The sequence below is a fragment of the Lagopus leucura genome, unplaced genomic scaffold (genome assembly GCF_019238085.1).
Source record: "Lagopus leucura isolate 7727_CA_CO unplaced genomic scaffold, USGS_WTPT01 Super-Scaffold_100029, whole genome shotgun sequence".
Lineage (NCBI taxonomy): Eukaryota > Metazoa > Chordata > Aves > Galliformes > Phasianidae > Lagopus > Lagopus leucura.
In genome coordinates this window covers 5520930-5537308 of record NW_024962280.1, presented here as the reverse complement: position 1 = coordinate 5537308, position 16379 = coordinate 5520930, and the positions used below count along the sequence as shown (strand labels likewise).

The following is a 16379-nucleotide window of genomic DNA, read 5'->3' as shown; positions in this document are numbered from 1 at the left end:
CAACTGTAAAGATGTTGGGCTACAAAATTCCACTCTTCTGGATTTTTACATATTTCTGGATATATATAAATATATCCCTATTACATTAAAATGTAATGATAAACCTACAAAAATATAAATAACTGGACTATTTTTTGATACAACTATTTGGATTTTGAAGTGTCCATGTCTATACAACCATTTGGATTTTGAAGTGTCCATGTCTATACATAGCTCAATTAAGCCAGCAGAGGGAATATTTTGCCAACTCAGTGCTTGTTCCATCTGTTGAAATAAAGATAGCATTTGTACTTAGATTCAACATACTTTAAAATAAAGTTTTTAAACTGTATTTCTATCAACAGATGTCACTGCTGCCTAAGAAAGCCTATAAACTTTGGTTCTAAGGTTTATACGTCCTAAAAAGAAAATAAATTGGTGTTCAATGTAAAGATAACTGCAGAAACTTTACATGAACAGGAGTACAGATATGTGTTACTTCTGACTTCTAGAATATTGAAAGAACTTTCTGAATGAAAAGTGCATCTGTCATATTGCTTTGTTTTGATGGTTAGATTGCTAAAAATTATACCCATCCCTGTCCCAAGGAAATGCTGGCAGATAAGGTGGTTAGTGCTATTGGCCTCCTAGATCTCATGCACATGGGATCCTTTCTCTGGACTCAAAATGGGAACAAAAAGGTTTACATCTGAATCATTTTTACAATCCTAATTTACAGCTATAGTCACTTATCCTTAGTTTAACATTAACTGGTCTAATCTCAGCTGCTTTAATGCTAGTCTGTCAGCAAATTGGCAGTATTTTTTATTATTATTGACCACACTCTTAATAAAAGCAGATCGATAAACAAGATGTTCTTCCTGGAATTTTGTAATACCTTTATTTTATATTCTTTCTTGATTTGGTGTATTTTTTTCCCTAAGTGTTCATTTGTTTTGTCTCTCAGCTTTTAGACTTCTACAAAATCGGTTTGCATTGTTCAATTGTCTTTTAAGAAACAAGGTTTTATTCGCATTAATTTTGCTATAATTCATTCAAGGACAACTATTAGTAAAGACAGAATTCTATGCTTTTCAGTTATTTGATTTAAAGAGTTGCATATCAACATTTTGGAGACAGAATAAAAGAAAACTAAGAACAAGAGCAAAGTGCATTTTCTCAGACTGCATTGTGTTATAAAAACATCATCAAGATTTTTTTCTACTAAGCACATCAGGATTTTCATACACAAGCAGAATTATGAAGCAATTCGGGTAATCTGCCAATGGAATCAGATTTTCACAGCAAATATGCAGTGAAGACTTCACATTCCAAATGGACTGCTCTGGTAAGCAGCCGTTGTTAGAGGCTCCAGTGCTGAAGAGAAGAATTTTTATTCTGACTTAAGTTTGTGCTTCATTCTTACTATTAATTTCCTGCTGCTATCCCCATACTCAGATCACAATGGGTGAGTTCCTAAGAGCTATCTGTCAGGACAGCTCTTTCTATCCACTGTGCAGACATTTTATTCCCTTGTTCAGATGGCCACAATTCCAGGAAATGCTCAGCACAAAGAGGACAATTCCAGCAGAGCTCAGCTATCAGTTAGATGCTAAGCCAGGTAATGACATTTAAAGACAAGACTTAAAACACTGTAGGATAGGAATAAGCCTCCAGAGTAATCTGACATTTTAAAGTTCCTTAACAGAAAACAAACTCATGAAAAGTTCGTTTTGAATACAGGACTGAGCTCATGAAGCAAATTACAGCTTGTAAAGCTCCAATGTGTTGCAAGTTATGTCACAAAAAAATCAAAACAAGCGACAAAATGTCAGTAATAAGTAGATCAAAGGAAGTTACTGGTGTGAATTCAAAGCTAAAATGAACTAAAAAAAATAATCACAGCAGCTGTGTTTCCCCAAGTATTTCTGAAGGTTGTTTGTAAAGCCAAATAATTAATGAACAGAATTCAAGCAGCCAATTTCCATCTCTTGTGATAAAGCACTTAAGCAGATACTTAAGTTCCCTGACTTTACCTCAGACTCGGCCATATGCAAATTGGATGATATTAAGTCTTATTAAGAAAGAAAGTTATTACCACATTAGTGTTAGATGAAACCTAATGTGTTAAGAGGGATACTCTGGGAAAAGAATTCTGATTTGACATTTCTGTTAAATATGATCATAACTTCCTTCAGAGGATAGACTTTTATACAAGATCATAATATAAGCTATAATTAAAATCTATTTATATGCTGTATGATACATAAACACTGATATTCATTTTGGATCAGGGAAGAGAGAAAAGAGATGAACAGTTTGCCACTATAACAGAAAAACTCATTCTAGAGTATCCAAATGACTAGGACCTACAGCAGTAGAAGGTTAGTGTTTTGTTTTGAGAAAAACTCGTATTTCCTGCATAAACAACATTCACTACATGTATGCAAAACCTAAAGAATTAATCTTTAACAGCTGAATTATATGTGAACTAGTAGCAAACAGCTATGGTAGTACTGCTGCTAAAAATGAATTAATAAAATGATACTCTGATTAATTCAGTAACTAAATGCATGAAAAACAGAACAGTGGGAAACATAGGAGAAAATTCAGATAACCGCAGGCGTGTTCCTACCAGACTAGCTTGCTTTAGATATTGTTGGATTTCAGTGGCTGAATACAAAATTGTACTGATATTCCTTACAAAATGCATGCATATGTCCAATTATTCATTATCTCTCATACCAAACTTAGGTTTCTGAAGTAGGAGCGATGAATGTAAAATATGTTTTCCCCTCTCTCAGTACAAAGCTACTACTGGACAAAACAGAAAACTATCATTAGACATGCAATAAATGTGCAGTGGCTTCTTTGTAACTTCACGATTAACAACCAGCAGAAAAAAATACAAATAAGAAATAAGAAAAAAAAATGACATCTGCCATTACCATCTATGCTGAGTCTGTCACCGATGCAACACACAGTAACAGCCAGAGATGCAACTGGATTACAAATCTCAGCATAAGCAAAAGATGGCACTGGAAATGAAAGCAATGCCATAGGCAATGTAACTTCTTTCCAAGTCAGCTAAGTCTCACTAACACTGACACTCACAAGGCCTGTTTACTTAGTACAGAACTGTCCATCTGGTCATTCCTCGCAGTTGAAATTCCAACAAATATCAAACACAGATGCTACATATCAACTCCAGAAATTTAGCTTCAGTGTTGAACTATGCCCCAGTGTTTGTCTACTGTGTTAGGCTGATTCTATGAATTTATGCTGAATTTACGTGAGGAGATGAAGTAGTTGCTCCATTATTTTGAGTACCACTGTTGGCCCACGGCATCCTTTTTTCTCTTACATGAACTTGGATTAAACAGTGCTTCCTCTCATTCTTACCTTTTTCATTTTTTTGCTTAGTCTGATTGACAAAATTTGAAGTAAAAATCCTCCAGAAATTTTAGAAAGAAAACCAGTCTTGGAATACTCTAATCATGGCATTTTTCTATAATGTGACAAATAAATGGCATAAGGGGAAACTGAATTAGTTCTGTCTGGTAATGCTTCCACCATTCTGAAGGTGTCATTAGCAGGAAAGATGTGGAAAATGTGTTCATGTTTTTAAACTATGACTGAACCAACAAATTTGTGATGGCCAATGAAGATGGTTCATCAAATCTTTATCAAGGGTTCTGCAATTACAACTCGTTTTTATTACTTAGTTTATATCCACCAGAGTTCAAGTATAAAGTGTAAGAATCCTTGAGGCTATTTGCTTTTAAGACCAAAGAACTACTGGAAAATTCCAAGCATATCTGCCCTAACTAGACTAGAACACACAGGGAATATATTGTTTGGCCAAACACAGTGCGACTGTCTGTCAGAACACCTCACGTCTCTTCCCCTGCAAAGTCTCATCTTTCACATCTAATGCTGAGAAAATTCCCATTTTTTTTTTCTTTGAATGCTGTTGCTTGTTCACCACAGTTCATATAGCATCCCCAAAGTTACAGACAAAGTTTATATCACCAGGCTCTCTCTCACTTTTTGTTTTCTTTCTTTTGTTTTTCCTGCTGCTCGCAATAACTACAGAATAACAGAATAAAATACACATTGTCAGAAGGGAGTTTTCAGCAGGTTTGTATTTACCTTCTGCTTGAACTGGATTAGATATTCTTTCATGCAAGAAGGCTAAGGGTAAAATAAAAATTCTCACTTGTGTGCTTAAGAGAATATGTGCTAAATAAAACCATTTCTGTGAAATATTACCGTGCTTTTTTTACTGCTTTTTTTTTTTTTCTTACAGAAAAATTCAGATAAGTTTGGTTTTGCACAAATGCAGTAAGACTGTTACCACAGACAACAGCTCTGCTTTGCACATCTCAGATGCCATTAAACCACAAAATGCCAGTAAGATGCTCCAGACCAGTGTATGAGAGACTATTCAACAAAACAAGTAATTTAAGTTATGGAGAGACCATCTGGCAATTGGAGCACTATGCTGCACCTATGTTAACAAATTTTACTAATAAAATTTGCCTCTTACTATTATATCACCTTAAGGCAGATGGAATCTACTGAAATATCACAAACTGCTCCCAGCTGTGGGAGGACAGACAGAAAAATCAAGGCATGAACCAAGTTATCCTGCAATTTCTCAGCTAAAAAAACAACATGCAGATGGTTTTACGTGTGACAGAGAATCCAAGTGATATTGCAGACTATTTTGAATTCTTCAAAGCAAGGTCAAATGCTACATCTAAAAATTATCAATAGCAGATTTCCTCCAGTATGGATATTAACCTAGCTCTCCAGCTTGGTATTAATTCATACATCCCAAACTGCTCCTCTTGCATGTTGGCTTCATTCACCATCTCTTTCACTTACCCCAGTCTGCACTCCTTTTTGCTGGCTGGAGGCTCTGGAAATTTATTTTGCAAGTATGAAATCATAGCATAATTTATCTTTAAAAAAGCAATACTAATGCTGGTTGGTGCATAACTCCTGTCTTCAGAGGAACAATGTTAAAGAGACTGATAGCTGACGTGAAAGTCTGTCAGACTCAATTAAAATAGGAATTTAAAAAATGACATCAAAAGGAACAAATCACTGAAGAAAGTTAACTGGATAAGTTATCTGTGGAAATTGGTACTCCACAGCATCACATTTTCATGAGGGAACAAAAACTTCCAGTTTGTACACTACACTGTCATGCAGGGGCAGGCTGCCACATTCACTGGTGTTGGTTTGGATATGCAACTCGGGTGTACTGGACTTCTGCTTTCTGAATATTCCAGGTTCATTCTGTATGCATCATGCCAGCATTTTGATACATGTGTTGTAGCTCTGAAATAATATTCTGTTTCTGCTGTTTGGGAATCATGAACCACTCTGCCAAATCCTGTAGTTCTACATCAAGGAAATTTTTAAATGAAAAAGGAAGACATCAATTGAAATCCAGATGCACAGTTGCCTTGAAGGAGAGGCCACTGGGATGCATAAGCACAATGCCACACAGCTTTTTCAAAGAGTAATCTGACAGCAAAAAAGGTGATTTGTAGTGGGAACAACACATGAGTATGAACATGCTTTACTGAAGTAGTATGCCAGTAATAATTTGCTGGAAGAAACACTTCTGGTAAAATTTTGCAACGTAGATGTGCTGTACATGGTTTGTGAATTGTTTTCACCTTGATATTACAAAGATTATATCCCTGCCAAAAATACAACAGATGCTTCAGTGAAATGGAAAGAAGTTTCAAGCTGGTTGACTACAATGATATTTTGTTTTGGTTTTAAATTCTGGCAACAAACAGCATTATTACTTTTCTCCATATCATTTTTGTATTGATTCAAAATAGGCACTAGCAGTCTTTGGAACTGTAAGGCTTTTCCTCCTTTCATATTAATTTGGATATTATCTTCTGTTCAATAAACTTACTACTTCAATAATTTATATATAATTTCAATAATATATATATATATATAAGCATACAAAAAAAGAGCTCATTCACAGACTATTGCATGAAAATGAGATGCAATTCACAACCCAAATATTTAGCAGAGGTAAAAACTGCAAAAATTAACTTACAGCAATAATGTAGACAAGAACTATTAAAGATACAGGAATCACTGTATTCCAAATATGAATGGATATTCTTTTCACTTGTCTTAGACAATTAATGGCACTATATGAGTAAATGGAAATATATATCCCTCTCATGCTTTAAAAGAAAAAAGCAGTGTGATCTGTTAGAGAATTCCTCATATCACAGATTCCATGCTGAACAAGAGCTGACAGCGTACCCAGATGGTCAAGAGGGCCAACGGCATCCTGGCCAGCATTAGAAATTGTGTGGCCAGCAGGAGCAGGGAGGTGATCATCCCCCTGTGCTCAGCACTGGTGAGGCTGCACCTTGAGTACTGTGTTCAGTTTTAGGCCACTCACTACAAAAAAAATACACGGAGACCCTGGAACGTGTCCAGAGAAGCGCAATGAAACTGGTGAGAGGTCTGGAGCACAAGTCTTACGAGGAGCGGCTGAAGGAACTGGGATTGTTCAGTCTGGAGAAGAGGAGGCTCAGGGCAGACCTTACTGCACTCTACAACTTCCTGAAGTGAGGTTGTGATGAGGAGGGGTTTGGTCTCTTCTCCCAGGCAACAAACAGGACCTGAGAAAATGGCCTCAAGTTGTTCCAGAGAAGGTTTAGGTTAGACATAAGGAAGAACTTTTTCTCTCAGAGAGTGGTCAGACACTGGAATGGCTGCCCAGGGAGATGGTGGAGTCACCGTCCCTGGCAGTGTTAAAGAGGAGTCTGAATGAGGAGCTATGAGATATGATTTAGTGGCTTGTGGTAGCAATGGTGATGGGAGGACGATTGGACTACATGATCTTGCAGGTCGTTTCCAACCTTGCAATTCTATGATTCTATTATTTTCTTGGTTAAAATGTGGATTTCATTCACCAAGCAAACAAAAATTTAGTGTTTCCTATTCCATTTGCTTCAAGAAAAAAATCTGTCTGCCATATTTTTGGAAGCGCTTATTTAGAAAAGAAAAAAAACAAATGGAACTGCTACAGTGTATTACACACACAAAAGATATTTCCTCTACAAATTAAAATATTGTTCATTATTGCTATTTTATGTAAAGTCTATAAGTTAATTGCATTACAGTAGTTAGTTCTACTTTACGCAGCTCTATAATCAAAGTGCAGAATAATTAGGATCACTAATAATTTTCTCAAGAGTCACCTGTCAGCACCCATAACTCATTATAAAAACAATTATGTCACTTGTGGCATATCTTTCAATATTTTGGCATCTGCCAAAGTAAAAATCAATAAAAGGTTATTGCTATTCCAAGTCTGTTATCAGGTAAGCAGCTCCAGAGGCACTCCCTGTTAGGGAACTGCCATGAAAGCTTTCAGAACTGCGTAATCCTGGAACATGATTAGAGTATTCCAGTGAGCATATTCCATAACACCCAAGTATTTTCAGACTTATCATTAATACCTACAGTTAAATATGTAGTGGAGTTAAATAGTTACTGTGGAACACTGATGTAGAGTGCTGAATAACACTAAAAAAGCTTGTTGGAAGTTAGCACATATTTCTATGAGGATGTGTTTGACAACAATTGTGTCTCAACTGACTTCTGGTGTGTTCATTCCCTGCCATTCAGGCAAACATTCCTCCACTTTAATACTCAATATACGCATTACAAAACACTCTTCAGATTTCAACATCTGTAAATCCCACTTAAGATGTCACTACAACATGCTACTACTGCAATTAAAGTCTTGGTTCTTCACCACAATGAAACATTAGTAACTATTTTGCCAGAGCTGCTCATCTGCCTACATGTTATATTTCCATATTGCTGATCTTTGAGAGTTTATTTTTGTGTTGCCAAAAGAAACGTTTCAACAGCAGCTACATTTCCAAAAGAAGTAGTTTCAAATAAACAAAGAAATCTGTTGGTTAGGTCTAAATAGGCTTATAGGCAGTTTGAGTGCAAGTGAATGAATTCATGAGGAGACTTCATTTACAGACACGTATCTTTGCAGAAATCAGTGCCTGTTGAGTGGACACAGTGAAGAAAAAGCACTGTAGAGCAAGGAGTAGTTTTGTTTGTACGAATAAATAACAAAGAGGTCGTGCTATAATGGAGCAATGAGAGATAAGTTAAAATACATTAAGTTTGGGAATAACCTCTCTGTAGACCAATCTCCAGAACCAATCTTCAGGACTGCAAATCCCTTCCTCCCGTGTAAGAACACTGACATCATAAAATCACGTGTGTGCAGGTGAAGATGCCCAGAGCCTTCTTTACAGTCAAAATTGACAGTAACAAACTTGCTACTTCCCACCATCAACACTCAATGCCTCGTATTCATGCCAATGACAAGCTTAATGTGAACTATGACAAATAAAACCAAATCACATAAAATGAAGCAGACACAAAAGCTCTTTTGGTCATTCAGATTAACCAGTACTACAGTACAGAACATTCAGAAGGTGAATCTCAATGAAAAATCCTCCAACACTTTTTACTGCAAAACGAGTATTTACATGAAAACATCACTAGGTCATCTTCCAAAACTGTCTATATTCACAAACCATAATTTATCTCTGAGAAAGATGGAAATGAGATCACTCAATTTCCTTTACCTTTGCAACGTTCTCATGCAGTTTGAAGGAGGGATCCAGCTCTTCAGTTCTCGTCGCGTGCATTGGAAAAAGAGCTTCAGAGAGAAAGCTAGAATTCTGTGAGAAAGAAATCAGAAAACATTTAGCATTCAACATCCATTTCTTCATCCTAATGCTTATTGGATTTTGTTCAGAGTTTCACAACTCTTCCAACTGTTCTTAAGTTTCGGTAACTAATAGCATTTATTTTACTCATCCAATCAACTGATTCAAAGTCCCTGAAAGACGCAAATCCCCCCTAAATTTTATGACTATTTCTGCAACTGCAGTTGTCTTTGTAATCATGCTTCCTAAACCAACAAAGAATTTTGCCCAGAGGGAAAAAAAACAAACCATCTAACTTGAATGATGGCAGGATTTAGTCTTCAGAGGAAATATAAACACAGTAACCAAAGAACACACTTTTATCTTCTGTGAACATCCTACCTCTGTGTACAGTAATATCATCTACCTACCATGGTCAGTTCCCCACAATTATATCCCCTAGGTTAACCACTCTTTAATATTATTTCTACAAGATGCTTGCCTCTTCTCATATAGTAAGAAAGAAAGAAAGCAGGTTGCATATTTGCTGACATCAGGAAATGATAAATTGATATCCAGGTGTGGACTGGAAAAAGCAAAAACATACCAAATAAAAGTGTAGGTCTCAAATGTACACAGGTGCCTAAATTGAGATTTATAAATCTAATTGATCCATGTTTGTGAACTTGGCATAACAGTTTAGAAACAAAACTAGAAAGAAAAATATTTTTGTACACCCTCATAGCTCTTGCAAAACACATTCTAAAATTACGCTTACTTTTGCTAAGTGCTTGAGATACGGGGAACCTTTAGTCATGGCTATAGCAGCTAGGAAACCAGTGTCTATGTAATCTCTGCACTGGACCATATGCTCCATTTATTTGATAAGCATATTTTCAATGCACTTACCAACAGCAACGAGTCTAGTACAAAAACACAGAAACTACAGCCAAAGTTACTTCAGTAACAAGCAGAAGGATATATCAGTGCATGGCTATCATGTCATTCTAAAACTTTTAACTACAGGCAGTTCTAAGAAATATATACTCTTCAAAATGAACTCAGAGCTTTGACATAAAAGTACTCAGATACTTAAATACTTAGACACAAGAATACTTAGAATATTCTGTTTCATTTACATGTTTTCTGAAGAGGACTAAAAGGTCACCTCAAGAAAGCTCTGTGCCAAGTTGTGGTTAGCTCAAGACCACTCAATTCAATATCATAATGTTATGCATCTCCTATCAGAAGGCCTTTCGTGGTTTTGATTTGTCAGAACACAAATGTAGCATTATCCTGTTTAACTAGAATATTCCAAGGTCCTTTATTAGATTTTGCATTTAGTGTGCAACCTGTGCAATACAGAATATCATAATAGCTTAGCAGATGTATACAATTGGGAATGCAAAAAGACTGCAAGACTCTCATTAACGTACTTCTTTTATATGTCTTCACATCTGGGCTCTATGGAAATAATCTCTGTCAGACAGCCCTGACAGAATTTCCCAGGGAAGTATCAGCTTCCATATTCAGTTTCAGATTAAGTTAGCTCTGCCCTTGATCTCAGATTTGCAAGCATCTTTTAGTGATGCTTTTTTTTTCTGCGCAGGGACAATGATAAGAATACGAGAAAATACATTCATTAAGAAAGGTTACATAGCAAAACCATGTGACTTGTGAAAGGACTACATTTTTCAAGATTTGTAGAATAGAATAGAATATTGCTCAGGTTGGAAAAGACCTCAAAGATCATCAAATCCAACTGCAATCTAACCATATTACCCTAACTGGTTCTGAAGCTTGACCAAATCAAACAAGTGTTCTGCAAGTCTGCGAGTAATTTTTATGTTCTGTGAGTATATATATAAAATAGTAATAGAAGTAATAAGTTGACAGCATCCCTGGATTGGAAATACCTAAATCAATCATTATTACATCTCTGTAAAAATCATTTTGGAAAACATCTGTAGTCTTTTCAGATTGAATTCCAAATAAAATTCAGAGACGTTCTTGGTTCTGTATTCAAGATGAACAATTTTTCTGGCTTATTTTCCTCCAGATTGTTTGGCAGTATTGCCAAGGTTCTGAAAGCAAATCTTTTTCAAATACAGGCTTCTCGTATCTACAAGGCTGCCATTTCTTCAGTTTCCCTCCCTTGATATATACTGATCCTTCAAAAGCTTTTATCCTTACACTCCAAAAATACCTCACTGTCAATACAAACAAGTAGGGAACATATTGTAACATATGTTACTCATGTACCCGTGAGGGATACAAGGGTGGTATCTGATACACATCCACTTAAACAGAATTGTACTGTACACATGCAATATACCACGTGATAGTCTCCAAGAGCTAGTTTGGGGCACTACACTGGCACAGCACTGTTGGCCATCTGTCCAAACTAGCATGAGACATAAATACACTACGATCACATCAGCAATGCAGTATGTCAGTATGCTGCAGTCAAAGCTACTCAGCTTAGGCCTAGTTCCCTACACATGCTCGAATCCAACTCTAGCACTACTACTTACAGCCTTCTTAGACATTGGAATAGTCTCACAGACATGTTCAGGAAAGCTCAGAGACAGGTAGGTCTCAAAAGTACTAGTTACATTCTTGGTAATTTTTCTAGTTAATTTTTTTCTACAGGTTAACATCTATATGGTGAATCTTACATCAGTATTTCCATGCATTTGTAGAGAATTATTTCTGGTCATAAGCTTCCACCATTATGTTACAAAATTAATAAAAGTATATAATTAGCCCTCATTCATAAAAATTTTTGCATTCAGTTGTGCATCTAGGTGTTATATAACTGTCACAGAAATATCAGCATGATAAGGGAAGTCATCTCCCCTTCAGAAGGAAGATCTCAGAGAGACGATAAAGTCACTCATTATAAAGACAAAATACATACTTCAAGATTATTTCATTACATCTATTCATCTGTTTTAAGCTTGTGCACTAGTTTACAGAGCCATGTCATTCGACTGAAAGGAGGTTGAGGAAGATTCTCTTTCTGCTACAGTGGTGCTAATCCTGTTCATCATCATTTGCATAATGGTAATTAATACCTTACAAAAAGTTACATTATTTATATTCTTAGGTATCTTACTGACTGCTATATGAGATGCATATCTATCTGCATCTAGACAAATGTTCTTTCTTTGGAATCTAAAAGAGGAGGACCAGATGCACGTACTGCAGGGGAACATTTTATCTGCTTTTATTCCCCCGTACCCCAGACACACACCTGAAGAGTACAGGTTAGAATTTCTAGTAGTGCTATGTTTTTACCACATCCAGTAGTGAGAGACAAAAACACTGAAAGTATATATTCATACCCATCTTCTCAATTTAGGTGCCTTCACAAAGCATCTAATTTAGATGGGATGAACTCAAGCATCTGTATCTTTCAAAGACTGAATGATTTGATGCTCATAACCATGCCATAAGCAGGCCACTCCTTCCAGAAACCATGCACGAGACAAGAATTTTCCCTTCACTTGGGAGTTTTATCCGTTTACCAACATGTTCAGTGCTCTCCTTCCCTACTTGTGAATATCTTCTCTTTGTCTGCTGTTACCAAGAAAGGAATCCTCAGGATTCCAGTGCACCGTCAATTCAAGAAAAGCACAAGGGTGAAATTCACAGCAGCTCCTAAAGTTTATCAGTGTCTCTGATGGCTATTCTTGTTTAGCTATCACACACACTAATCACACTAATAATTTATTCATTATATTAAGTGCAATTATTCCTTTGATTTTTTACAAATAGGAGGGGATACTTAATAAAAAATGACTGATTATCTACATAGTGCCTTCACCAATAAGTAGAAAGACTAATAAAGTGACTTCCAAGTGACCAGCAGTTCTCTGTAATGAAAAGAACAGTACTTTACTCACATTTATCAATTTTTAAAATAAATACCTACATATGCTTGCCTGCACAGTCTCACTTTCCTACAACTTTTGTCGCAGCATTTAGGGCAAGCTTTAATTGGAGTGGCGTCATCCACGTAATTTAATAACTACCAAATTTTCAAACCTCACGTAAAAAACTACCCTACTTTTATTCTGCAGGACAAATAGTTTATGCAAACACACTCTTTTAAGAGTATTACTGCAAGCCTGTAAAATGGCAGCACAAATTGGAAGCACATGACGCCCATAACTACCAGAGACAAAGGAGAAACTGCCCATATTCCTCTTTGGTGACATGACATCATTGATTATCAACATCTACCATAAATCATCTATCAAAGCTTTTCCACCCTCAAGCAGAGTTACAGAAACAAGAAGCAACCATGCTGAAAACGATGCAGAACATCAGTTACTGTATGACTGATAGAAACAGATTCAAAACATTCGCTGTGCAAAGTCGCACAGCAATGAAAACAAAACAATTAACTTCTAGACATTTTAAAAATATTTCTTTATTAACTGCTTAGATACAACATATTTAACGGAAAGAGGAAAAATTATCAGAACTAGCTATGTTCTTCATCATTTAGAGGAAAGCCTGTTTTGATGTTCAACTGAATTTGGTTTCATTACTTAACATTCTTGGAAAGGAAAAGAGCTAAAGTCTTTTTCTGTTACCAGTATTTTACCTAAACTACCATTTTTCCAGACTATTATGTTTCCTGAGCACAGACAGACAGACATACATGACTTTGACTGTGACTTTGAGACCAATCAAGAGAACCACTGTCAACATCTAGATAAAATTTTGTTCCTTGAAGATGTAGCAAAGCTCATTTTGTGAATACACAGAATTTAAAGTACTATGTAAAGTTTCTCCCTTGCCACTAATGGGGACTCTCATTATTTATTCAGTTCACAGGCCTGTCTTCCACGCGTTATGAAATCTACTGGAACTTTTGAAAGTTTTACCATTTTTTGTTCGTGAAGCAGGAGGTCTTTCTCCTTTTGCACAATTTAAGTAGAAAGAAATACTAGGTCATAAGTATTTGCATTTTACAGGCAAGTGGCGTGATTGAACCCCAAGCAAACTGGAGCTCTGATGTGGATCAGTCTTGCTATATTCCTGGAAGCAAATAGAGAAACTTCATTTTTGTTCAAAGCTAGGTTTCCTGAGGACAGAATTCAGAGTAAGAGTCTTTGTAAAAAAAAAAAAAAAAAAAAAAGTTTTGTAAATAACATTTGTCTCTTGTTTCTCTACACAGGATGTTGTTATTTTCAGTTTCTTCCTATGACAACAGGCTGAGAGAGCTGAGGCTGTTCACCCTGGAGAAGAGAATTCTATGCGGAAACCAGACAGTGGTACTTTGGTATAGAAAGTGAGCCTATCAGAATGAAGAAAAAACATACTCTTCAGCAGAGTCTGTCTTTAAGTAGTCTGCTGTGATAGGTCAAGAAGAATTGGTTAGAAATTAAAAGAGGGGAGATTTAGATAGGGTTAAGGAAGATTATTTTTGCAGTACAATCCCTGCTTGTAACTCCAAGATAACAATTTCTTTTTTCCAATTGTCTTCTCCAGACTGTGACTATTCCTTTTGCTTGTCTGATCAGTCCCTTCTGCAATGAAAGGTTTGGAAATTCCTTTGATTTTTATTACTGTATTTCTTTCACACTAGTCCTCTCCTTCATTTGCAGTATCTACGCTCTGGAGAACTCTCCTCTGGAAGCCACCTAGCAATTAACCCTCCTTACAAAGACTCTGGATAACCCTGTGGAGCCCACAGCAGCTGGGCAAGGTCAGCAGGAAGCCTTTACTACTACCTCATTTTAACTGCTGCCTTTTAAAGGAACACAAAACAAACAAGCAAAGATGAACAAGAAATCAAGGCACATTTTAGCACCATGCCAGACCATTGTGAGACACTCTAAAATTTGGGCAGTCCAATTCACCCAACTGAAGCTTTTCTCTTGGCTATTTGCCAACTTTGCAAATTGTTCTGTAGGTACACAGAACAATCCAGATCAACAACGTTTTCTCTTCTGATTTTAAGCTATACTTTTCTAATGCAGTAGGTAGACAGGAGAGTAGCAATAATTCTTGGATTCCCAGTATAAAACTTCTGGTTTCACTCTTCAGAAGAGAAATGAATGAGTGTAACAGCCATTTAGAAGCTAGCTTCCAAAAATCCCATTTGCCTCATATTCATTTTAGAATGATCAGTTAACCTCATCTTTTCAGTACTCATTTAATGAAACATTCTGTGAAATTAGAAAGACATTGATGTTCTACTTTTCAAATAATGGGTCACTTCTGATTAAACTTCGATTGAACATTCAACTTTCAATCTCAAAACAAATTGCCTCCTTCTCTTTTTAATTTGAACCCGATTTCTTGCTGCCCTCAGGTCTCCTGACAGTAATTAATTGATTAATGAATTGATTAAACGTGGCTCTAAAAATGCAGAAAGAAAAGTCTAAAAACTCCAAACTTGGCTTGCTCTTGCTAATATACGATGGACGTTTGCATTAAAATTCAATCCTGATTTATTAGACCACTATTCCTAACTTATCTTATCTGCCCTCTACCAATAAATCGAATAGCATACTTCACCTTCTAAAGGCTCTAAATTTGCCACTCCATATGTAGTTTCCTTTATCATACATCCAATTCATTTATCAACTTTCACCCAAACCATTTAAAATCATGAATAAAAATCCAGGACTTCTGGTATTTTAAAGTAAACCAGAATCTATACTTAAACTTATTGTATAGTTCTTTTTTGCTGCCATTGAAAATAAAATATATAAGATAAAACTAAAAGTAAGGGAAATAGTTCTGTTGTAAATACGGGAAGTTTTGCTTACTAGACTAGGACAATGCTGCATCTACAATAACAATACAATAACAATATTCCTGTTTTCTTGATTGTTACTTATATCATTATATATCATATAATATAACTGATACTTATATCATTAGACTTAGTATCCCTTTCTGATGAATAATCCATAAATCTCTGCAGATTTGTGTTGTTTTGCTTTGGTTTATTTGTTTCTGAAAGTAAATTGCAGTGTTTGTGCAGTGTAAACAACCAGCGAAGCTTTCTTGATTCAGCTCAGTTTGGAAAAACTTTATCAGTTTGTCTTGTCAATATTTGTCAATATCGTAAACACTTAGGACAGCTTCGCCCATCTCCACTAAACAACATTTCCAATTCAGTACAGCACAGAAGTAAGAGACACTTAGGAAGGAACAACAGAAGGAAAGCAGTGAGGAAAAAAAAATCCTTTGGCAATTTGTGCAGTTAGGTCAAACAGTATAAGCACAATAGTCAAATGTTGCCATGAGTCCCAAACTCAGCAAAGCAAATACCAAAAAAAAGAAAAAAAAAAAAAAAAAAAGTCAAGAGAAAGCTCTTTCTTTCTTTCTTTCTTTATATAAATCAAAGAATAATGTCCAGTGGAGGAGAATTTAGAAGTATAAAGCCTCTGCTGCATCAGGACTGAGAATATAATCTGTCGCCTGTTCACATTTACATGCTGGATCTTTTCCACTAGCTATTAACCTGTTTCACTCTTTCTGTAATGCAACAGCACAAAGAGCAGAAGTGCAGCAGCCTGAGGGGGACACACAAACATGCAATGTCTAGACAATAAAACAGAAAGGAAGCAGTGCTTACCTTCAAAACCACACTGGGAAACAAGTCTACTTGGGTTGCTGAATTCACCTGCAGAG

General features: G+C 36.1%; 1 protein-coding gene across 1 annotated transcript in view; it reads right to left on the bottom strand.

Annotated features, from left to right (window-relative positions):
• The window catches only part of NAALADL2 (N-acetylated alpha-linked acidic dipeptidase like 2), a 194844-nt gene that overhangs the window by 32277 nt on the left and 146188 nt on the right, over positions 1–16379 (bottom strand). Inside the window, exon 10 of the mRNA XM_042881296.1 lies at positions 8655–8750. Within this exon, the coding sequence (XP_042737230.1) occupies positions 8655–8750 (96 nt within the window). The remainder of the gene's footprint in view (positions 1–8654; positions 8751–16379) is intronic.